The following is a 26,371-nucleotide window of genomic DNA, read 5'->3' as shown; positions in this document are numbered from 1 at the left end:
GGCATCATCAGGTACAAATTTGCAAAACAGACAGAGCAAGCATATATACCCTCAGGACAGAGTGGGGGCGGGGAGGGTTGGAAGGATTTGAGGGGGGTGGGGGCTCGCAGGTGCGTTGATGGATTGTTTTGACCATTTCCAGGCTAATTTCTCGGAGAGGAGTGGGGAGGGGTATGGGAATAATTGCTCATTACAAAGTGTCGTGTTGGGGTTCACCAAGTGCCTTCTAATCTCTAATTGCTCGAGAGCGTCCATTTTTAATCCTTTTGGGAGTGTGTGTAATATCTCTGGGACAAAGTCACTGCTGTGGTTGAATTCTAGTAAATGCTTGGCGAAGAGAGAGTTGTTATTCTGATTTTTGTGACACCTAGCGTGTTCCTTGACTCGTAACTTGATATTCCTGCCGGTCTGACCGACATAAACGCTGTTGCAATCCTCACATTTCAGTTTATAAATGCCTGATTTGAGAAGGCTATCCTGGGTGTCTTTTCCATTGGCTAGAAGTTTGGAGAGGGTTATGGGTGGGTAGAAGGCTGCTTTGAGTGAGGTGGGTAGGCAGTTGGAAATCCTATATGAAAGATCTCCCAGAAACGGGATCGAGCACCACTTAAAATCTTTAGATACTGCGGGCTGAGATACAAAAATGCTTTTTATGGCCATTGCTTTTTGTTTTTTCCGTAGTAATGTGTCAACTAGTTTGGGGTTGAAACCATTGTTGGTAGCTATATTAGTGATATTCACGAGTTCAATTTTGAAGTTTTTGGGGGAAAGGGGGATGTGTAGGAGGCGGTGGATCATGGAGTGGAGGGCTGCGTGTTTGTGAGAAAAGTGGTGTGCGGAATCATTAGAAATTATATGGTCTGTATATGTGGGTTTCCTATAAATTGCAAATTCGTGTCTATTATCCCTAATTGTGATTGTCAAGTCGAGGAAGTTGATGGTGCCGTTGACGTCTTTTTCCATGGAGAAGGAGATATTCCGATGAAGAGTGTTTAGGAAATTAAGGAAGGAGTCTAACTGTCGGTTGGTTCCGGTCCATAGGCATAGTATATCGTCCACGTAACGAAACCAATAGCCCACGTTTTTGTTATGCTGATTGTCAGCATTAAAAAGATGTTCTTCTACAGAATTGAGGAAGACTTCGGCTAGGAAGGGGGACAGTGGGGAACCCATAGCTAACCCATCCATTTGGCTGTAAAGGGTGTGGTTGAAACTAAAATAATTCTGGTTAACTGTCATTTTGATGAGGGGGACCAATTCGTCTGAGATATTTTGGGCAATGGTGGAATCCTTGAGTAGTTCTTCCACCCTAAGCAAAGTTTCCGATATTGGTACGCAAGTAAATAAATTGCTAATGTCGAAGGAGACTAGCCTCGCTTTTTCCGGGACATCACTATCTTTCAATTTTTGGGCTAGCTCTATAGAGTTTTTAACTCCATATTTAGGTTTAAAACCTGTGAGATCTCGGAGCAATACGTCTAATTTTCGTGCCAGAAGGTGTGAAGGGGCGGACACAGCTGAGATGACAGGCCGAATAGGTATGGCTTTTTTGTGTAATTTGGGGAGTCCGTACAACCTGGGGGCGGAGGGGTGGCTTCTATTTTAATAATGGATATCAATTACTTCCACGAAGTGAAGCCTGAAACAATAGAATATATGTTAAATTTTTATTCAAAATATAACAAAATCCAACAAGCCATTATCCATTTACGTTACCTAAAAATCGAATGTACAGTGGAACCTTAAAATGCAAGCATAATCCATTCTGAGATATTTCTCCTATAGCAAAATTCTTGTTTGTGAAACAACTATTTCCATGTTGAAAATTAATGTAAATTATAATATTGCGTTCCATGCAGAAAAGGAATAAATTACGTATAAGGTCTATTCTAATAAAATTATGTCTACATTGTTGAGAATCACGTTCTCCATTTCTTCTGTTGTGGAAAAAGGAACTAGGAATGTGAACTTGATTTGTAAAAGAAAAAAATAATCTAAATAAATTGTGAATTATGTATTGTAGATACCTTATTCCTTTTTACTAGAAAGCTGTCTAGAGACATTTGTGTTTGCTGGCACTTCAACATTTGGTGAAAATGCTACTCAGAATGATCCTCAAATAAATTTATGGCATGCATTGCCTGTGCCTTATTAGGGTGATGCCTTGTACACATGGTACGTACGATGCAAAAGTTTTCTGTGATCTCACGTCAAGTATGATAGCCACCGCACCATCTCTATCCCCTTAAATACTATATGTACAATGTCACAGATATTCATAGTGGAACCAGTGTCTACGGAGTTAAAGTAAAACTTTAAACAATAGGGTGGTTACCTTTGATGGGCGTTACCACAAAAGTAACTTTTTTAATTAAGCTTCTGAGTCATCCTTTTGCACTCCAAAATTTTATGGGTTTTACAGGAGCAAGGTGCTTTGACAGAATATCATACATATACATACAATTTCACAGCTATGGTATTAGTGTAAGTTTTTCACTTGCATGACCATTGTTTCACCTCTTGTGGTATCATTAAGTGAAGTTATTTTGTGAAGTGGATTGGAAGGGAGGAGGGAAAGGTTGTTAAGAGGGAGTAGGGAGAAAATGCCTGTCCCTCTGTGCCACCTTGGTTTGAGTGCATCAGTAAGTGGTCAAGGAGAGTGGGTTAGGCATTGGGGAGAAGCATACGAGGGGTAGGAGGAATGATACAATTGTTTGTTTAACAAGATGGGCTCCTAGCTTTGTACATATGTATTTATCTGGTTAATATTTGTGTGAATCTAACCTCTGACCATTTCTCTCTATGAGGGTAAAATGAATTGTTCCTGGACTGACATAGAGATGGCATTCCAATCAGCAAAAATTTATAATTCCTGTATGGGTGCACGTGTCATTAGTTCACAAGACAAGTTTCAACTTGTTCTCTGAAGTAGTTTGTTATAACATATTGTTGCTGTAGACGTCTTACGTGCTTTACGTTAAAATGGAAAAACTTGAATATCATGCGGTCATGAAGTTCTTCATTTTGGATGGATCAAACCCTATGGAAATTCATTCAAAGTTGACAATAGTGTACAGGGACTCTGCTCCTTCAAAATCACCCATTAAAAAGTGGGCAGTTGAATTTAAACATGGTCGCATATCCCTCAAAGATGACCCATGTGAAGGACAGCCAAAAACCGAAACTCCACCAGAAACCATCGAAAACGTTCATGATATTGTGTTAGACAATGGGCGGTTGAAGATGAGTGAGATAGTTAAGGCCATCGGAATGTCAGAAGAAAGGGTGCAGAACACCTTGCTAATAAATTAGGGATGCAAAAGTTCTGCGCAACGTGGGAGCTGTATTTGCTGAATGCCAATCAAAAGCAAATGCGCAAAACGATTTTCTGAGCATTGTTTGGACCAATTCAATAGGAAACCAACTGATTTGGTGTGTTAATTTATCACCATGAATGAGACATGGGTGCATCACTAATCGCCAGAAATGAAACAGCAGTCGAAGTAGTGAATGGAAGCCTTTGGTTCAGCACCAAAGAAAGCAAAGTCGATCGCATCTGCCAGAAAGGTCATGGCCAGTGTGTTTTGGGAAGTGAAATGGATCCTGTTAATTGATATATATAATACAGGATCTTGGGTTAAGAGTAACTATGGTGTTTGCGTATTAATAATTGTTATGGAAATTTAGAATTTTAATTGTTGTTTTTGAAGTGTTCTTATGTTCTCATATTGATTGTGTTGCCTGTTCAATCGATGCACTATGACAGTCATCCCAGCAAAGTTTAATAACTTATCTTTGATCCATCATGTCAGTTTTATTTTTGCTAGACCTGAGGATGGCTTTGAGTGTGTGCCTGTGGCAGCATTGACTATTTAACTTGGGGAGTAAAGGTTGGATCCTAAATGGTATGTTCCTGAGGAAAGGGAGCCTTCACCACTTTGGTCCATCATTATAAATTACAGATATAGGTGTTATATGGTGGAACTGTTCCATAATGACAGGGACAAAAACTTGCAGATTATTAATTGGAAAATTGTAAGAGTTTTCATCTTTGTTATATTGGTCCATCATTCTTTGGCTTTCGTGTTGTATATCTCCTTCACAGTTACTCTTTTCTGTTATATCCTGCAAAGTGTATCAATTATTTTTGCAGATTATCTATTATTGGCTTCTATCTGTTTTATTGTCTGAAGTACTAGGTGTTTGTTTGTATCAAACATTGTTATACTGCGTAGTCTGGGAAGCATTAAGTGGAGTGCTTCTAATTTTTATGAGATATGGTTTCTTGAATGACTGTGTACCACTTGGTCTGTGTAACATTATTTCCTCAAAATTAGAAGTTGAGACCTTCCTTTTGACAACTTTGATTGACAAGTGAGGGAAAATTAAGGCTCCTTACTTATTCTAGTTAGCTAATTAACTGGATATTTTTATCCATTGAAATTAATTTAGGCAAAAATCTGTTTAGAATCTCCCTGCCCCTTTCCAAACAAAAAGCATAAGCCAAATACAGGCACCAGTAATGTACATATTGAGTGAGGGGGGTGTTTTAATGGAGAAAATCCAAAATTGTCCTCATAAATTTGTTCCATTAGTGGGGACAGAGGGAGCGGATATTTTTATCCATTGAAATTAATTAAGTCGAAAATCTGTTTAGAATCTCCCTGCCCCTTTTCGAACAAAAAACATAAGCCAAATACAGACACCAGTAATGTACATATTGAGTGAGAGGGTGTTTTAATGGAGAAAATCCAAAAATATCCTCATAAACTTGTTCCGTAAGTGGGGAGAGAGGGAGTGGAAGCCATGGTGTGTGCATCAAGTTGCTGGTAGTGTTTACCACTGAATAAAAAAAGCTGTTCTGTTGTGCACAGGCATACATAAGGGATTACAAGTAATTAATAATGAGTACAGGGGCTCCTGGTTCTATTGTGTGAGAATCCCCTGGTAATATTGACTCAGCAAAACTATTGATCGTTTATAAAAATTGTGCATGGTAAGATTTAGTTTACAGTTTGATTTCATCATGATGCAGTTACAAAAAGCTTCCTCTGGTGCAGTTAATTATATGTTGATTATAAATCCCATAAGTAAGCTTCCTTAGATTGGATGAATTCATATGAGTGAAAGGATTTGGTAAACTCCATAAGAAAGAGCAAGGTAATGGTGATGCCAATATGTAAGATAGATTGAATAATTTGTTCTTTGCAGGACATCCTGTGCAAGGTGAAGACCCTGGTGGTGGACGAGAAGAAGCACATCCGATTCAGCGACTGGAATGAGAAAGAAGTGAGTGGGGATGACCCTGGGTAGAAGTGCACCTGAAGCGGGAGAGATGGAAACACTTGACAGTCAAAAGTACTTGGAGCTACTCTGCATTATGGGGGTGTGGGGAAATGCTGGTCTTTGAATAAGTGATTACCAAAGGGAGATTCAGGTGTTTTTGGTTGTGTGATCATGAAAATGGTAAAATGCCCCACTGATTAGATTCCTTAAACAGGGTGGAGTAATGCATTGGGAATACCTGGAAATGTCCTTGGATTTTGAGTGTCTGGAAAGCCTAGAGATGTCCTGGAATATATGGGGATCCTCTGAAAAAATTGCTTTCTCCAAACAGTGATTCTGGGGACAGCTTTGTTGCATCATGTATCAAATTTACCTATATTTTCTCATTGTACCAGTGTTTCTCATAATAGATTGAAACTTTTCTCAATTTAAAAAGAGTAACTTGTATGCTTTTTTGAATGAAGAACATCTTCAAAATAGATATTTAAAAATTTTTATATTTTATAAAAGGCATCTTTGTAATGGTTTTCATGACCTAATCTATATTATAGCCTCCGAAATAATTGTAGTGTATAATCTGTTATTGGTTAAAAAACAAGAGGGAAAAAATCTTCATATGGAAAACCAAGAATACCCTGTAATTTGTCCTTATTTTCTTTCCTGTGATAACCTTTTGAAATTATTTGAGCAACTATATTGGTGATTTTTGTCAGTTGGGAGGTAGAATATCCTTATAAATTAATACCCCATTTTGGTAAAAACTGAAAATCAAATTTCATGCCTCAGAAATAAGAATAATTTTATAAAAATCATTAGGATTGGGGTCCTAGCTAGTTTTATCTTATTTATGGTTATCCAGTGTGCCAGTGTCTTTGGAATTTGACTTTTGAGGCAGAAAAACAATTAAATTTGCTACCATCCAATGTAGCGTATTACTGTGGGAACTGATATCCTTGCCATCCTCACAGCCTTCAGCTTGGACAGTTCCCTAAATGAATTGGAATTGAGAGTGTTGGGATCATCTGATTCAAAGCCACTTCTTTCCTTCATTCCATATTCCTTTTTTCTTCATCTTTAGCTCATGAAATATTCAGAACCTGAAATTTCATCCATTCTTTTTGTTTCAGATTGAAGTGTTGAACAAGTATCTGTTATTAACATCAAAGCCTGTGATTTACCTCATCAACCTGTCTGAAAAGGATTATATTCGAAAAAAAAACAAATGGTATGTTTCATATTTGTCGATAGTAATTATTTTATGTTTATATTATGGGCAGAGTGATCTGTAGTTGGAACAATGTATAATCCTTGCTCTTGAATAGTGTACATTTAATGGAAGACAATACTTGTCTTTCCAATTCAATTCAGTTATATGGACTTTTTAAAGTGTGTATCTCTGGACACCTTTCTCATGAAACAAAACGTTATGCAAAGCTTATTGTCCTGAAAGCTTAAGATAAACACTTAACTTCTAGTTCAAAACAATTAGCGCAATTTTAATAATTTAAATAACTTCTAGTTCAAAACAATAAGCGCTATTTTAATAATTTAAATAGTAAAGATAACTTTTATTGTTCAGATGGTCAAGCACATAATGTAGAAAATGATGAACAAGAATAAAGACAGAATGCATGGTAAACATAACTATGCAGACCACATTGATATGCAAGAGACATCAGTCAAATCACAATTTGTTACCTAAGAATTATCCTATACCTGAGGGGCAACAGCTTCTGAAGTTTAAAAGCAATCACAGTGGACTTGTGTCATTTTTATGCTTCATGCATGCTTTTATGATCATTGATAGTTTTTTCTGAACAAGTAAGAGTGAGTGGTTAGGTCCTCCCTTTGATAAGGTGAGAAGTGGTTGATTTTTCAGGTACGCATTCTCCCTTCCACGTGTCAAGTGCCGATGCAATGTGGAATCAGGTGAAAATAAACATTGATTATCTTTGAAAAGTAAGGAAGAGTAAATGTTGGTGGAAATGTAGGGCAATGTCAATAATTTCAAAACCTTAAAAGGTGACCTTCCTGATGGAATATTGAACAATTGCTTTTGCAGACCTTAAATGCTTGGTGTATGCCTTTGTTGCTGCACTAGAACCCTCACAGATGATAACTCCACAGGCCAAGTAAGAATGAATTTTGGCATAGCCAGGCCAGTTTCAAAGTCTCTAGTTAAGTAGAAGAGGCAAGTTTCCTGATCAGGTGTGCCCAGTGGCCATTTTAGTGATTATTTCTTTAGTATGAGAATACCTTTCAAGATTTTCACTTCATTCTGAAGTACTAAATTGATTTATCAGAATCTGCTGTAAGAAGAGGACTCAAAATAGGAGGATTGGTTTTATTATGGTATCGTAGAAAAATATGAAAGGGACCACAGTCAAGGGCTGAACTAGTTAGAATAGGGACATGAAATAAAGACAATATTAAGGAAAGGAATATTAGAAAATATGGAGTGATAGAGATGGAGAGAAGAAATATAGATATTTTCGTGCTGTGCGAGGTGAGATGGAAGGATAGTGGGGATTACTGAAGTGATAGTTCTAGAGTAGTATTTGGCAGAATGGAAGAGAGTTTGAAAAGGGTGGCAATTATGTGTAAGTGGAGAGATGGTAGTGAGGTAGGGGACTATGGTTTAGGAACAAGAAATGACCATGGGGAGAAAGCAATAGAGTTCTGCAGGAGACCATAATTTAGTAATAATGAAGGGTAGCATTGGATTCAAAAAGATAAAACAGGGAAGACAGCTTAGAAAATGGAATTTGGAAGAATTAACAGGAACGGTAAGACATCGTATGGGTAGGCTTGAGAAAAAATTACAAGTGAGAACAGGGAGCTGGGTACTTAAGAGGAAAAATGGGAAAGTATCAAAGAAGGGATATCAAGGGCTGCCATGAAACAGTCAAATATTAATAGGTAAAGGAGGAGGAAACCATGGATTAAGGACGAGATGATTAGAAATATAGACAATAGAAGAAAATAATTGCAGAGTTATATTGAAAGAAGTATAAAGAGTGAGATGATTAACTGAGGCAGGTAACACATTGAGCTAAAGAAGCCTAATGTAATAGGAAGTGAGAGGATATGGAAAGTCTTCAGAGGAAGGGGGACATTGGTGCGCTAAACAGGAATGTTAAAACCTTGTCAGGAAGTGAGAAGGGAAAAACATTGCAAACAATCAAAGATAAGTCAGGAAAAATATGGAGCCATAAAAGATCCAAAATAGATGGAAGGAATATTTTAAATAACTGTATGGTGAGGGCATTTGGCAAGCAAGCTTACCTGAAAGTGATTCTGACCTGAATGAGGATAGCTAAGTTCCAGGCTTACTTGATGGTGAGATAGAAAAGGCATTGAAGGATTTTAAATCAAATAAGTCCATGGGCGTAAGCAACCAAATTTTTTCCATATAAATTAATCTTAAATACAAAAATGAATTCTATGCCAAAAAAGAAATTATGTACAATGTTTATTTAAAGAAAATGATGAAGCATTGCTTAGGATCATCTTTTCTTCTATTGTGGAATGAGCTAACCTGGGATGGGAATTCAATTTGTAGAAAGCCAAAGAGAATCATAATAATTAATTTATTATTTATGATACATTCCTAATTCTTTTTTACTAGAAAGCTGTCTAGAGACATTTGCTTTTGCTGATGCTTCAAAATTTTGTGAAAATTCCACTCAGTATTATCGTTAAATAAATTCAAACCATACATAGTCATTGCCTTTTAGGGTAATGCTTATCAATATGTATTGCTACAGTTTCCCATGCTTTCCCATTGCCTCTCCATCTTATTTAGCCGTTTCATGTGGACTAAATTTTTGTTGAAGGCTCATAGTTTCTTAACTTAAATAAGCACGGTGTGATTTTCAAGTCAACACTTGCATTGCCACGATATCTGCATGAAATTGTCTTTCTTTGCCTCAAGGCCAAGGAATGCAATTTCCTCTGCTGTTATATAGGCTTGCCTTGTCATCTTTTTCCAGGAGATACCAATGTCATAGCAATGGAAAACCCATTACGGTAGTTAACCCTCAGAACCTAAGTGCTTCTTGAAGTCACTGATGATGTTCTCTGCTGCCTTTGAGTCTAAGCACAATGCTTCACCATGCGTCCCGTTGCTGTGGATACTGGTTCTTCCCTTAAACTTATCTAACTACCCACAGCTTCCCTAAAAATACTTCTTTTTTGGCCATCAATGGTCCTGGAGTCTTCTAAACGAAGTCAATAAAGATCACTTTTGCCTTCTCACAAATGATATTCTCCTAATAGTGTTGCCTTACAATCGATTTTTGTCTATTTATATGAGGAGTAACCTTTCAACATTGTTGAAAATGCATAACCATTGCATAGATATTGTAATGGCCCTGTTTCGTTCCTCCCTCATTAATCTTATCCTTGTTGATAGTTCAAATTGCTAATGTAGACTGATATATTGTGTGTACTAGATCAGCCACGCTTCCACCTCAATCTCATATTTCAATAATTTTATTTTTCATTCGTACTGTTATTTTTTTGTCTCTGATGGCTGCCTTCTTGTGGCTCTTTCTTTAGGGCCTTTTTTTAAATGATGCTCAAAATATTGTTATACATTGCGCAAAAAAGTCTGAATACAAGTTCTGATAAGTGTGTAGTCACTGGTGACACTTAAATGATTGCAGAACTTACCATTAGATTATATTCTATTAATATGTATGTCAGAAATGATTTTGGAAATCATCGAAGCAAAATCTTAACTGTGATTGTGATTGCATGGCAGATATTTCAGAGTATAGACAGTAGGGACTATTATGTTGGCATGAGAACAAAGGGTTAGCACAGGAAAGGGTCTGGGTGTGTCAAAATCCAAATTCTCAAACTGAAGAGGTTATTTTAGAATATATTTTAAAACAGCATCATTCTAAGAGCTAATTGTGAAAAAAAATTGTTGATGCTCTTTCAATGCATTTCTGATAATTTTGAAAGCAACATTGTAATTTGACTCTGATCATTTGTTGTCAAAATCTTTTATGTTTAGATGTGTATGTATTCTTAATGTTTCCCCATTGAAAGTTTGTCAAGGTGTTTGTTGGATCTGAAATCACTTGACTAAATATTCTAGGCATGCTCCAGTTCTCAGAGGAGCTCTGTTGAGATCACCCCCAGCAGTCCTTTCGCTTACACTGAAGGCAGACAGGGGGCATGGTGTATGCCGTCTGTTCTAAGTAAAGGGCACTATGAGTGGTTGAGATTAAAAGATGATGGCTTCACTCACGTATGTTGTTTCCCTTCCAGGCTGTCTGGAATCAAGAGTTGGGTTGACACGCATGACCCTGGAGCCATAATAATCCCATTCTCTGGTGCTTTTGAGACGAAGATGGCCAGTGCTGAGAGCAAGGAGGAGAGAGATGCATTGGCCAAGGAGCTTGGGGCTACCAGGTGAGGTGGTGAGGGGTGGGAATCAAACTTGTCAGCAAAAAACTGCAAATTTAAACAGTCTTAAGGGGGCCAATGGAACAAAAACATACAAATCAAGTTGAATGTAAAATTTAGCTTGGGGAGAAATATAATTTGAAAACTTTTGTTAATGTTTTACAAGTTAAACATGTAATACAGGACTTTAATTTAATTAATACTTCAATTTATTTAATTTGCTGTGAACAGATGGTATGAATGTGAATGGGAAAGTCCTTTCTCTGATAAATTCAAGTTCAATTATGCATAAAAAAGTAAGCATGTCCATGTTTTGCAGCCAATGATAATGGAGCTTGTAACAGTTTCTAAAACCCTGAGAGCTCAAAGGGAAGATATTTCACTTGTTCACTAACAAGTTGCAGTCACGGAGGTTAATTAGATCAACATTTTTTTTATCCTCTGACTAATTTCTCATTCTGAGGAAATCACTGAGTATGTAAAAGTGGAAAGCCTTGTGTCTTGTGACTGGTTGAAGGTTATACCTTAATATTGGACTCAAATTTTAAATGTTTTCCTATCCATTTGCAAACCCTAAAAACGTCAGGGAATTCCTCCAAAGTTAATTTAATGGAGGCATCTGCTGATGTGCACTCATAGTTTCTGGTAGCCTTGACTGGTTGTCCATGTTCAAGCTACAGTCATAAAACTACCTATGGGTGGCTGTATACTGAGAACGGTGGCACCTTTTGTGCTATGATAGCTTAACACATTTCTTCTATGCTAAGATTCGTTTACCCATTTCCTTTGGCAATAATTCCGGGTATTTCTGGTGATGCCAGAAGAGCCTTTTATTCTGAGAAGCATGCTCTCAAGGCCATGAATCGAGTTTTTATTGGCACATCAGGTAAAACCCTTATGTTTTTGTGCTATGACTTGATCTAACCAATAAAATTTAGTTCACCAACGATGAAGCAAATATCATGATGCCATGTAAACATGGCAGTAGGCAAAGGGAGGGATTGGATTTAAGTAGAGGACTATGGTTGAGGGAAGAATTGACTATGGCTAATGGAGTTCTGCAAGAGACAGGGTTCAATTATAACAAACACATGGTTTAAACACCATAAAAGGTGTAGGTGTACATGAAAGATGCCGAGGATTTAGGAAGGAGTCAGTTATACCATATTATAGCTAAACTCAGATTTAAGAGCGGCGTGATCAATTTGCCATTTCCTGGGTTTCCCGCAGTATTATTTACACCTACACACTGATACAAACAAATTCAAACCTGGCAAATGGTGAAAACATAGTCATATAGATGTATTAGAAAGGGGGATATACTAGCAAGGTTTTCAGTTCCTAGTAGAAGTCTATCCCTATAAATATTAGCATAAGAACTAAGTACCATTTTGAGTGATAGTTGAGGTTGATAGCTTGTGGAATACTATTTGTATAGCACATATGAAGAATCCTTTCGGTTGTTTCTTTGTGCGTCATTAGTGTCATTTTATTTTCCTAGAGACCATGGAACATGGAAAATATGCTACTCACTTTTTTTTGAAAAAATGTGTGTCAGATTTATGGACCATATCCATTTGGTACCAAAAAGCTGTATTACGTGAGACAATCTTGGACAACTTATGCTAGAAGTATTGTCACTCATTTTTTACTCTTTATGTGTTTTTGTTCAGCGGGAATAACATTCTTCCTCCTGGATGCCTTCCTCTCCCCTCTCTGATCAACCAGTGCAGTCCTAAGTGTTCACTGACTAAAGCAATGCTGTCTTGTGACTTTCAGTGCTCTGGACAAAATCATAGTGCAGGGATACAAAGCACTGCAGCTTCAGTACTTCTTCACCTCGGGGACTGATGAAGTGAAAGCATGGACGATACAGGTAAGTGCACCTGACACACACCCATTTTGGATTACTTTGGGAAAAGGTTTTAGGGTATCAAGAGAGATCTCAAGAGAGACAATTCACATCGAATGAGGTCATCAGTATTTAGAGGTCCTTCTGAACTACTTATAGGATGGCTTAAAAAAGCTGGAGAAATATCTGGAAAAGTGTAGGATGGCTTAAAAAAGCTGGAGAAATATCTGGAAAAGTGTAGTGGGTTGAAAGGAGATTAGGTTGGAAGGAAAAAATCTACCCAAAGTGATTTGTTTTTCTATTTTATTAAGGTCATATTGAATGACTCATGTACAGATACATGTGATTTGCATGTTTGTCCTTTGTTATTCACAAATATAAACTAGAGGTTTATTTTATTAATGCTTAAATTGAGTTCAAATCTAGAAGCTATTTAATTATGGTAAATAAACTACATTAGGCCTTATAATGTTTATGAAATCATAAATTTTATTAACTACTTTTAAGCAATCATCAGAAAAACTTCAGTTTTTGAGCGTTTCAGTGTTTGATAAATTGAGCTGCCTATCTTTGCCTCCTTCACTAAAGGGTGCGCTTCATATGGCTTGTTCCCTAGTCCATCTCTTCCTCAGTCTCCTAAGCATTAGGGTGAATAAATTTCTAGTTCAGGACTGTTAGTCCAATGGGTAAAGCCTACTTTGGACTGTTCTCTGGAGGGCCTAGGTTCGATTCCTGGGCATGCCTCTGAAAAATACCATTCAACTTCACCTGTGCTGTGTGATTTTTTGGGAACCCGAGCTTCCTGGGAGACCACAGGTGGCACAGGTTCATTAGCCCAATACAATGTAAAGATGACTGGATACTGAGTAACTTGGTATTACAGTGGATAGGGCACTGGGCTACTGACCAGAGGGCCTGGGTTCGATTCTGGGTGATGCCCTTCACCCAAATGGTGATTTTTTGGCTACCAGTTCTTCCTGGGAAACCAAAGGTGGCGGAGGGAAAGGAATTGGCCCCCCTACTTTGATGTGTGGATTTCACACTTCATGTGAAGTTTGAAATAGTTTTGGGTGAACTCTACCATCACCTACCAAACTGACCTTTAGGTTGAAAACTGTGGTTTTCTGTTGACAGCATGAAATGTCAATTAAGACAGCCCAAGAGTATAATTGAACATGTATACAGCGTAAGTCAGGGATAGTGAACCTATAGCTTGCGTACCCAAAGTGGTATGCAGAGCAATTATTTTTGCACAAAGAGCTGGGAAGGTGCTACAGAGAATTCCACTGAGATCACTTGATGGGTTATCACTCCAGTCAAGAGTGCCCTTATCACATACATAAATGTTGGCACTCAATCTCCAAATGGTTCACCATCCCTTGCCTAGGTTATATATTTTTTTTCAACTTGTCCTCTGCTCCCATCCTGGTTTGGAGCAATCAATGATTCGTAATTGATGTGTGTTGTGTATTGCTCATGTTCACTGCAGAAAGGGACGAAGGCACCACAAGCGGCTGGGCGAATCCACACGGACTTTGAGAAAGGGTTCATCATGGCTGAGGTGATGAAGTACAGTGACTTTAAAGAGGAAGGCTCAGAGGCAGCCGCCAAGGTAACATGCATATTTTGAATACTTGTGCAATAATGGAGGCGCACAGAGACACACAAATAAAGTGTAGATTGTTTTTATCATCATCACCCTTGATTTCTTCTTTCCTCGATGCCTTCCATTTCCTGCTTTTTAAAATCTAGCCTTGCCCTTCCTCTTTGACTATCCCCCTCTAGTGGCTCTCCCCATTCACACAGTCCTCTTTAATCTTGTGCCTCAGAATGTATCCTGTTGAGTTTCCCTCTTCTTCTTGTGAGTGTCTTCCATAAACTTCTCTCTTAATACAATTTTCAAATTAATATGTCATTTCTTATTCTGTCAATCCATTTTATTTTCATTATTCTTCTATTTAGAACTAGGTCTTCATTGCTTATAAACCCATTTTCTCTCCTGTGGCTCCCTTTAACCATCTCTCATTACTGTAAAAAATTAAATACCATGGGCTATAAAACACTTCCTTATGTCTAGGCTGACAACCATTAGTGCTCATTTCTTGTAGGAAAAATTTATCTTCACCTGCAGTGTGTGTGCTGCTGCATTGTTTGTGTTTCTCTTATTGCTGGCAACCCAGTTATTTATCCAACTAAAATAAAGAGACCCCAACACTCATTTACCTGTCAAAGGCACCTAGTGATTGCCAAATGGGCATCTGCTTTTGTGTATAATTATTGATAATTCATGAGTGGGTACCATGTTCTCAAGGTGAGTGGCACTTTGTACTCAATGTTGCATTTTATACTTCCCCATGATATTACATGTAGTGGAATCCTAAAATAAACTAAATTTCTGGATAACGTGTAATGCCCAGGTGCTGTTTATTATCTTATGAGTTACATGTACAATAAATTGGTCACAGCAAAGACTACATTGCAACCTCAGTGGTCACTCAAGGTCTCTGTACTGTCCTGGTATTTAATATATGTGATATGCAACAAACATTTTGATGCCTATGAGTCATCACCAGGTCAATGATTAAATGTCAGTTCATGGTCTGGATGAATGTAAACACCCACAAGTGTGGGGGGAGGAGGCGGTAGATGCTCTGGTTTGTCATAATTTCTCCAGCCAGAGAGTTCGTCATAAGGTAGGAGAGCACAGAGGAAATGAAGAAGGGTTTGGGCATGTGACTGGGTTTTTGTGAATGGCTAGACTTCTCTTGTGGAGAAGGTGAAAGACTGGCCTTCAAAATCTATATAATTTTAGGTGTTTCCTTTATCTTTTTTTTTTTGGTGATTTCCCACTAATCTGCAAGGCAGTGTCCTTTATTCTTGAACTGGAGGATCTTTGTGCTGACCTTGTAATGGTGGGACTCTAGCATTTACCTATGGATATCTCGTGAGATGGAATATGGGGTCTTGCTTGAGGATATAGTTGTTGTGCCTCTCCGCTCCACTATTATCTCATTTTATTTCATACACTCTGGACGTTTTCATTTCATTTCTGATCACCCATTTGCATTAAACAGTTTCAGCCTCCAAGAAACTGCGGGAGATACCGTGAGAGTAACTTTCAATGAAGTTACCCACTATATGTGCTTTACAATGCAAAAATTGCAAAGTGTAAAAATCATTAAACTCTTGGTCAAGGCTAATAATTTTTACACTCTGAAATAGTTGCATTGTAAGTTTCAATCTGTTCAGTATAAAGCATTTTCTAATTGCATCTGCTACATCATCTGTATTGGGATACGTAATTTTTCATATGGTGCACAATTTCCCTTGATCCCTTAATTTCTCTCAAATTATTTATATTATCAGATTGTTTTCATTCAAGGGATAATTATGATTACTGTCTTTTAAAAACTTCCATTATCAAATGATGGTATTCAGTAAATACTGCTACATTTTAGTCTTTATGGAAAGATTATTTTATAGGTTAGCGTTTAAAAATGTGCATCAAGAAAGAATGCATTGTTCATTATTCTTCCAAAAAATTCAACACATTGTAGTCATCAGAGCATTCATTATTTCATCTAAATCAAGAACCAATAACTTATAGGAGGAAGTATTGCCATGAGAACAATGTAGGCAATCTTTCGATTGATTAAAACCGTCATTTGGAATTTGTATTCTCATAAATTTTTAAATTAAAATTGATTAAGATATTATTTATCAACTGTATTGCAGTTGAAATTCTCACTTAATTTATTTGTTAAATAGTTGGTCAGGTCCAAATTCAAGTTACTTTTCAACATGAGAGAACAGATTAGTGGCTGTGTCTTATGATTTTCTGTCAGAATAAAAAATAAAGACTTCAAATTCTCACTCATTTATTACCTTTCTAAAGATCGCATATCCATTCTCCTTTTGTTCTTTCTGCGCTGAATAATACCAAAGTTTAAAAACTCCAGCACAAACTTGTTCCAATCTTAGGTATGAATGTGAGCTCATGTGTTTCCATCTGCTGGTGATCTGTGCTAATCCGCATGGATGATTTGGAAAGATCTGGTGTAGCCCGTTGATTGAAGAGTATAATTTACCCCGTACTTGACCCTGAGCATGTATGGCATCAGCAACTTGATTGAACCTCACCCAATAGAAAGTAACCTGGTCCATACATGGACAGTTCAAAGTGTATTCTTTATGTAATATTATTTTCACAACATCACTCCTGACATGGTTGAGGTAGCTCTTCAATATTTTGCTAATTGTCTATCGCAACCCCGTTACTAATTCATTCATAGTTCACTTCTACCTCTCTCTTGCCATCAGAATATAGCATCTTTAAGAGTGCTCTATGGAACTTTTCAAATGCTATAGTGGCTAAAATCACAATGATAATTTGTAATTTAATGATGTTAATGCTGCCAGCTGACTTTCATGATATCCTTGAACGATTACAAAGTTTAATGTGTCACCTGCATATTTATTTGAAGAAAGCCAGAAATAAACATAGAAAACAAGAGATGGGTCAAAAGGCCTAAGGGTGGGCACTAAATGATAGATGTTTCTCTTTGATTATTTCCAATTGGTGGAAAATTGAGTTGGAGAAGTTGGCAAACAATAAAACAACTCTTTGCTGAACTAAATTATCTCGAGAACCTTGATGACATTTGCCATCTGTTTCAGTGTGTCATTTCTCCTTTTTCCCCTTGCAGGCTGCTGGAAAATACAGGCAGCAAGGAAGAAACTACGTGGTGGAGGATGGTGACATTATTTTCTTCAAGTTCAATGCTGGTGCTGGGCTCAAGGATCCCAAGAAGAAGTGAGCCAAAATAGAAGGAGGTATTGACCAGTGATCATTTATTCCTCTTGCTCCTGAGCTTGTACAAAGGAACAAGATGGCATTATCCAAAAAAAATATAAAAGGGCTGTCAAACGTATTCCAAAATCTTGCCTCCAAAAATTTCAGAATACATGAAAGTGCTCTTTTTTTTGGGGATATAAACGAAATCATCTTTGTCGATTACTTGCAGAAAGAAAAATGATGTATAGGGTGTATTATGTTTCATTATAGAATTGGTTTAACTAAGAAATCAAGAAAAAAAGTCCCCATTTGTCAAATAAAAAACTCTTTTTCATCCAGATAATGTATGGGTGCAGTTTCAATGGCAAAGTTATGGAATTGGAATTTTAATTATTACAGCATCCACCACATTTGGGCCCACTGATATTTTTTTCATGTCCAAACTTGTAAGAATTACTCAGCAGAAAATGAGTCACGCCAGGCAAGGTCAACTCAAACTCAGATTCCTATTTTGAGAACCTGATGAAATCCTACCTTTTGGAAGGCCTCAAAAAGTTGAGAAATGCTGGGAAAAGTGTACCGAGCTGAGCAGATTTTGTTGAAAAATAGAAACATATTTCCCAAATCTTTAAGCAATATGTTTATTTTTTGCTTCAGTATCCCTATGGACCTCGAGATAAATTACTTAATAAATGATTATGTGTGTGATAAGTCATGCCAAATAAATTGAAATGAGTTGAGCATAAAAATTGTCACTGCTTTCTGTGCTGTGATATCTTAAAAAGTATCCTGCATTCATATATCCCAGCACAGAATAATACATTTTAATGTCATTATTCCTTCTAGGGAAATATCCATTACTATTGTAATGGATATTAATTTCATTTTCAGCTCCTGAAAAGAACTATTTACCACCTTGATCAAAAATTTCCCGGAATAACCACCGTGTGGCGCTCCCATCGTTCCGATTTGAGTTCTGTTTTTTTGTTAAATTGGTACATCTGTTGTTGATATTCCCTTTAAATCTTAGTGTCATAACTTGACATTTGCAAAAGTTACGTAGCCAAGAGTACATCTATCTCTGTGTGTGTTGGCGATTTTTTACAATTTCAGAAATGGATTTAAATTTGCAACAACGAACTTGTATTAAATTTTGCGTAAAAAACGGATTTAGTGGCGCACGGACGTTGGAAATGTTGGAAAAGTGTTTCGGCAACGATTCTCTAAAAAAAACGGTAGTTACCAGTGGCACGAGCGGTTCAGAAGTGGTCGTGAGTCAATCGAAGATGATGAACGCAGTGGCAGACCATCGACATCGAAAGTCGGTGAAAAAATTGATAAAGTAAAACAAATGTTGGTCAATAACCGCAAATTAACCATCAGAGAAATAGCGGAGGACTTGAACATTGCCTATGGATCCGCCCAAGACATTGTGGTTAATGATTTGGGTTTCCGTCGTGTAGCAGCAAAGTTGGTGCCAAAAGACCTCAATTTCATGCAAAAAAGAGATGATTTGCGAGGCTGAATCCGATCCCACATTCATCAAAAGGATCATTACTGGAGACGAGACGTGGGTTTATGAGTACGACACGCAATCCAGACATCAGGCAAGTGAATGGCGTTCACCAAATGAGCCGAGACCAAAAAAACCACGTCGTTTTCAGTCAAAAAAGAAGGCAATGCTGACGGTTTTCATGGATTACAACGGTGTAGTGCATCATGAATTTTTGCCAGAAGGCCAGACAGTAAACAAAGAGAATTATTTGGGCGTTATGAGACGTTTGCGTGAAGCAATTCGCCGAAAGAGACCAGAAATGTGGGCAGAAAACTCGTGGATTTTGCACCATGATAACGCACCGTCGCACACTGCTATCATTATTCGTAATTTTTTGACGAAAAATACAACAAATACCATCCAACAGCCACCGAATTCACCTGATTTGGCTCCCTGTGACTTCTTTCTGTTCAATCGAGTTAAAAAACCATTACGGGGAACGCGTTTTAGCAGCCGAGAGGAAGTAATGGAAAAATCGCAGGAAGCACTGATGGACATACCGAAAACCGAATATAAAAAATGTTTCGAGGATTGGATCAAGCGCTGGCATAAGTGTGTTGCAGTCGATGGGGATTACTTTGAAGGGGACAATATAGATTTAGATGAATAAACTTGTATTTTTAATTTTCTGAATAAATTCCGGGAAATTTTTGATCAAGGTAGTATATGACAAGTTATTTACACTGTCCTCTCTCTTCCTATTGATCCTCCTCCAGGTGCTGATCTCCCCCTTCTTGGCTAAGCATTATCCGGTGCACCTGCTGTGATGTGTGTGCGCCATGCCCATTAGCGCACACACCATTTATGTGCCAGCCCATGCATAGATGGAGGGAGCAGATCCCCCTTTTGGCAGAGACCCTCTTTGCACTCAAAAATATTCAACTTGCTACTGGAACTTGTACACTTGGGTGTGAGATTCCATCAAAAATTTTCTGAATGTACTCCACTCGTGCCGACATTAATTTAAGAATAAAGGATTCTTTGCAAAGGAGGATGGCCACAATGAGTGGTATGCAAATCCCATAGCATGGTGCTCACTTGGCAGTTGCACGATGGGGTATTTGAAGCAAGTGCTGGTTGAGCACCCCATGCCTCAGTCTCGCTCTTGCAGTGTCTCTCTCCACAACTATGCACACACACCAACACAAACACACACTCTCTGTCTCCATGCCTGACCTCCAGCCCAGGTGGCCGTCAATTATTTCAGCATAAAATGTTTGGCTAAACCCTCATAAGGGTATGCAGGACATACACTGCTTTTTGTACTCTAAATGAGAATCATGGGTCACTGGAAGAAGCAAATGAGGGTGTCCACAATGCCCGGAAAATTCTTTCTCAGTAGAAAGGGTCAATGTTTTATACAACAAGTGTACATATGTATTGATTTCCCAGCCCATAAGATGTACCCTGATTGTTCAGGTTAGAAACAACAAAAATTACTGGGATCAGACAGAAAACATCAAATTATTTTAATGTTAACACTTAATGCAAAGAAAATTGAATTGCTGCTGTAAACGCATAGCAGCTACACGTATATCCACGTTTATTCATTGTAGAATCCCAGAAATGCATCATCTCTGTGCCGGAACATCTTTCAGCTGCCTTGTTTCCCTGTTCTGAAGCATAATTTATTAATTCAAGTTTAAATGCTATAATGAATGACAATCTTCTGTTATTATTTTGATAGTATCAAAATTTGAATTGAAAGCAACCCTTTTCTATGCCTTTACAACACTCTAATACTACTTAAGGTTGAATGCTGTCGACTCAGAGTTCATCAGGAGGGATATAATTTATGTACTTGGTTCGGTGCAAAAATTTGGACAAATTAAACAATATTTTCAAACATCGTTTTAATTAAAAAAATGGAATTTTTTCTAAAAAATTGTTTTGTATGATCATAAAAAACAAATTTATTCAACATATCCCCGTCTTGCTCAAATGATGGCCTCCTTTCTCTGTCTGAAGCATTCGCAGGCCCATTTTAATGTGTCTAGGTCCATATCGGCAAATTTCGTTTCAGTAATGGCTCTCAATGATGCAATGTGTGGATGTCTGGACTTGTTAGTGACCCTTTCGACCACACACTACACACATTAGTCGGACGGATTTAAATCTGGGCTGTTCGGAGGCCAGAATTCTTTGGACCAAAACATATCAACATCATCAAACAACCAATTTTGCACCAAACGACTGGTATATGCTGGAGTACCATTCTGTGGGAAAAGGTATGGCCTTCCAGATGACACAATTTCCATCCATGGCTGCCCTACATTTGTCAAAACATGCAAATAAACTTCCTTGTTGACATTTTCCTTTTGTTAAAGAAATGTGGTAGCATGGCATCACCCTAACAGCCATTTGGCATCCTGACAACTTGCTCCTTCATCTGAGATTTTCTTGCCAGTGTTGCAAAACCATTGTCGGACGTTTAGGACTCATACTCTGTGACAACATCATATTCCGTTGAACTCGGGTACCCTTAGAACCAAATAATTTCTGTTTCTGAGTGACCAGCACGTACACTTTCAATAGTTGTGGCTCTTTGGTTATACTCTGCACTTGTTCTCAGCATTGCAACTGCTTTGAGCTTATGACTGTTCATTTCATACTTCAAAGCTTATTTGGTTGCCAATGGTGACCTCTACATTTGGTGTGAAACCCCAGGAATTTCAAATTGAATTTTGTCCTGTTGCACCCTTACTGTATTAGCACAGGGGCACTAGCCCGAAGTATATTAAGTATCGTAGCAGCGCCACACGTGAGATGAAACTAAATTTGTTACATTAAATACATTTATGATTTATTTGGGTATTTTTTAGGAAGTACTTTCAACAAACTATTAAAACTCTGTTGCTAACTAATGACTCAAAACAGTGATATAATCGACATTTGCAGTAACGGCAACCATTTTCAATGTCAGAAAAAATATGTTATAGTAAGCATTCTTTTGGCAAATTGGCTTGCACATATAGGTCGAAATTATACTCTGTTCCCGTGGACCATAAAATGCAGGCTGATTTTTAGAGCGCACTTTGAAGTTAAAATAGTGTATCTGATGGGTCGGATAATACTTACTTTCTCGTGTCTGCAGCAGTATTCATCTGTGGATATTGAACTGGAAGTACTCCATTTTTTCCCTCTGTGCCCCCCACATATTCCATGTGTGCGCAGTGCCAAGCAGGATTCAGGAGATCACTAGAGCTCCAGGCGAGCACTGTTATGGGATCTGCACACCATGCGTGTTGCCCACCACACCTGTCACTTCTCCCCTCTCCTCACTTCAAATGATAAAAAGCAGCCTCTCCTACACCAATCCATTGTTATATACCTGAGGAACCTGAATGCATCTGCAGAATTTCATGAACCCTCCAGAAGAAGATCTACAATGCCCACCACTAGGGAACATGTGCTATTCACATTAAATGTTAGTAGACTTTTTGGAATGACTAATGAGAAAGTAGACTATTCAGACAATGGATAAAAGTTGTGCAAATGGCCTAGTGTTAAATCTAATTTAAAAAGTTAAACTAATTAAAATCCAACCACTCTACTGCAATAGTTATGTAACAGTAAAATATGATAGTTTTATACAACAATGTGGGTACAAATTGGGCTGCCCTGTATAAAAGAAGCATTTCCAGGATAAATTCAATGGCAGTTATTTGGATATCTTATTGTGAGAAAAATGAAAGTTGAAAACTTGTCATTCTTAATGTTTTTATCTATAATTCAAATGTCATGATATATCTGATTGCATCAAAATTCTGCAGGCCAGATTACTCGTCCTGAATCCTGCCCTGATGATCTTTTCCAGTAAATAAAAGACTGATATTTACTATAACTATATATACATATAAGTATTAACCCTTGATTATATAAAATTGATCTTATAAAAGTTCTGAATCTTCAGTTTAGGATATTGTAGCTCATGATCATGCCAGGATGAACTGCTTAGTGAGAAGCTGGATGAAATATTGGGTTTTATCCAAATTCAGCCCCTTTTCTGGCCTTAGTATGGTATTATCAGAGTAGTGAGTGTCCAAAACATTTAGCTTATCATGACAACGGGGGGCCAAGTCCACTCTAGAGCCATGGTTGATTTCCATCTGCCTTACTTGCAGGAAGTTCCAAAAAAACTGAATAAGTCAAGTACCTGATGGCTTGAGAAAGAAAAACTTAACAATGATAAATTACACAATATTAATTTCCTGGCATGCCTTAAATATAAGTCTTTGAATGATACTATTGGGTAATATATGATGAGAAATTATGGATTGTTATAGTGTTAAAGGGACCATATTAAAAATTTCAAATAGAAGATACAGATATTTTTGGTGGTTCTTATCATTAGGGGGATGGAGAAATGTGAAAAAATGGTCCTGAAAGTCACCTAATGATTTTAATTAATATGACCTCGGTTGTGATGTATCAAGTGGATTCACTAAGGTTTTTTCATTTTCTATGAAATGGCTAACTTGTAGAAAATTAACCTGTATCAAGTTCCTCCATCGTCTGATGAAGTTCTGTTTGAGATGTTTGAATTTACGTATACCGGTATATGCAAATATGATATACCTGTATATACAATGTTGGGGGGAAGGAAGCACTCAGAGATGAAGAGGGACCTGAGTTAGAGTAGGATGTGGGATTTTGTGTTTTGTTAGGAGTCACAAAATATTTATTTAGTATCTGTGCCCATCTAAAAACCTACCTTAACCGGTAGATTACCTAATAATAGTACAATGTTGCTTTCCCCCGCAGTAATCATTTGTGTGGAAGGGAAAAGTCTCCGCTGTGAAGACACTATTTTGCTATTCAGTTAATTTCCATTGTTTTAATGCAATCTCAACTAAACTAATGAAATAACATGGAGTGAGCTGCTTTTATGCAACCCACCGAACATGTATGGTGAATTTAAAATATCACATGTAGCACCGCCCTCATGAAAATAAGGGACAGCTAAATAGTTTCATTGGATGCGTGTAATTTTAAAAGACAAATCATTTAATAAATCATGATGCAGTAGAAGCGAAAAATGCTGACAAGAATAATTGCAGTCTTCTACTGATTAAAATCATTTCTTACGACCTAGGTTTCAATTTATTACACACTATCAGACTAAAGGATGAAACCGAGTGCTTCCAAGTACATCTCATTGGGTGGGTCAAATGGTATGTGGTGCTAATGATTTTCCGTTTTACAAAGTAGCATCTTGCTTTTTTCAAAACCGTCATGTTTTTGGATTGAATAATATTTATATTGTTTTCTGTTTCAAAAGAGTATTATGTCCAGAGTAGATTATTTTCATTAACATTTGGCAGTACTGGTACAGGAGTTTCATATTCATTGAATGAATAATAAAAGATGATACAGTGACTTTAAAATCACCTTCCTTATTAATTTGCAATGAAAATGATATACTCCGGATATATGAATCTCTTGTAACTGAAAATGAGATAAATGTAGTCATCAACCTGACAATGACACAACTATTTTGAAAGCAGAAGTGAGATTGGGCTTTTTTCAATTGAAAATGGTGAACCTGGTTTCATTGCTCATTCTATCATTTTAAGCCACTGAATGCATTCACCAGGTTGCACATGGTGGGCGATCCCTAGATATAGAGGTTAGCTGCAAAATAAGAAAGTGCTTGATGGATGGAGACAATTATGGTGTCACTTGGAGTATGTTGAAGACCATCCTAGGACAATATTGCCTAAAAATCTCAAGAAAAACATATGCAGGTGCTGTGACATGGCAAGTGGCTGTCACCAGACAACGGACAAGGAGTCCACTAGAAAAGGGGCCAACAGCCTTCCTCCATAGGAGTGAAGGCAGAGATGACAATGGTTGGCATAGCCTCACTCAGCTCACATGTAAGTAAGTTAATAAAATTAGCCTTAACAGCTTCAGTGCTGCGATGCGATAGTCGAAGGGAAAACACAACATTGCCATCATCACTAGATGCTGCAATCCACGGTTTTTCATTTGTTTAAACAAAAATGCTGGAATTCTTGAGTCAAGTATTCTAAGGGTAAAGTAGTTCCTGAATCATACCTCCAATGGGTAGACTCAGGAGAGTGGTACATTGTTCGAGTATATCCTCAGTCAGTTTGGAACTTGGAATGTCTGGGCATGTGGAACACTAAGAGGATGTAAAGGTAGAGATGAAGCATAGAATAGGGTTAAAAAAACAAGGTATATGTCAAATAAAATGGCCTGAAGGAGGAGACTTCAGTCTTAAATTTTTAGAATGGCAGCCGCAGGATCATTCATACTGGTTTCATAAATTTAAATTGGGCGGTTGGCTTAATATTGTGGATGAAAGAAAGCTCCACCGAGAGTGAAGAGGTTACAATGAAAGAATCATTATGCCTAAGATTGAAAGAAAACTCATAAGACGCTGAATAGGTACAAGTTTGCAAGCTTTAGAACACTAGTGTGATGAGAAACACAAATTTGCAGGATGATATTGCCTAAGCAATCAAAAATGGGAAGTGAGAAGAAACTATAGTTTTTCTTTTGAGACGAATGCAATCACCGGAAATTATATTCCAGTCTTGAAAAGTATAACTTTAGTTTCTACTCCAATCTACAATGAAAGAAAAATATAAGGAACCAAATTGGAGGAGAAAGGCTTTTGGATTTTGTGAGAAGTACAAGTTAGTGTTTGCCTGAGCAGCCCACAAATTCAACAAACTTGGAAGATGCATGATATGAAATTGACAACATGCTTGTGAAGAAGAGGTTTATAAATATTGAAGGAAACTGAGGTGGACTTCCAGAGGAAAGTGAAAAAATATCAACTGAAGAAATATGCCATTAAATGCGGACTGGATTATTGGACACTACCAAGGAAGCTCCTGAAAAGGAAATCATGCATCACAGATGTGAATTCAGACGACCTAACAGAAGAGAGGAGAAAGTGAAAATCCCATGGAAGTACGAGGGTGGTCTGGAAAGTTTCCAAACTAACAATGATACAAGACATTTTTTCTGAAATTGTTTGAGGTCGGAAACTTTTCAGACCACCCTTGTACATATATGCCAGAGAAATTAAATCAGGAGAAGGATTTTATAAGAATGGACCCTTTGCCAGAACTTAAAACATCACTATGTTCAGGGTAAAGTTGAAGCAGCTTGCAGGATTGTTGAGACACCATTTCAACAAATACTGAGCAAATATCAACTGGGTATAAAATGATGATATTTTTATTGAAGACAAAGCAAAAAGATGGAAAGAGTAATTGGAGAATTTTTACAAATGAAAATAAAATCTTCCAGGAATACTGGAAGAGAAGAATACAGTTGATGAGAATGAAGAACATCTCCTTAAGTCTGAAATTAATTCTTTAGTAAAGGTCTTAAAGACAACATAAGGCACCAGGGATTGATGATATACCACCAGAATTAATAATAAAATCCAGGAAATAAGATTCTGATAAAACTAAAGCAAATAAAA

General features: G+C 37.5%; 1 protein-coding gene across 2 annotated transcripts in view; it reads left to right on the top strand.

The window, feature by feature from the left end:
• LOC139694941 (obg-like ATPase 1) overlaps positions 1-19,916 on the top strand; it is a 30,125-nt gene extending 10,209 nt beyond the window's left edge. For both annotated transcript variants that reach the window (XM_071593459.1, XM_071593460.1), the window contains exons 6-12: positions 5,212-5,289; positions 6,414-6,511; positions 10,567-10,710; positions 12,484-12,580; positions 14,046-14,168; positions 17,263-17,389; positions 19,623-19,916. In XM_071593459.1, coding sequence (XP_071449560.1) covers positions 5,212-5,289; positions 6,414-6,511; positions 10,567-10,710; positions 12,484-12,580; positions 14,046-14,168; positions 17,263-17,373 — 651 coding nt within the window. In that variant the 3' untranslated portion in view covers positions 17,374-17,389; positions 19,623-19,916. The remainder of the gene's footprint in view (positions 1-5,211; positions 5,290-6,413; positions 6,512-10,566; positions 10,711-12,483; positions 12,581-14,045; positions 14,169-17,262; positions 17,390-19,622) is intronic.
• The last annotated feature ends 6,455 nt before the right edge of the window (positions 19,917-26,371 follow it).

The sequence above is a fragment of the Hetaerina americana genome, unplaced genomic scaffold (genome assembly GCF_022747635.1).
Source record: "Hetaerina americana unplaced genomic scaffold, ioHetAmer1.1.p SCAF_6, whole genome shotgun sequence".
NCBI classification, from domain to species: Eukaryota; Metazoa; Arthropoda; class Insecta; order Odonata; family Calopterygidae; genus Hetaerina; species Hetaerina americana.
Note: the sequence above shows the minus strand (reverse complement) of the source record. Positions and strands in the feature narration are given on the sequence as shown.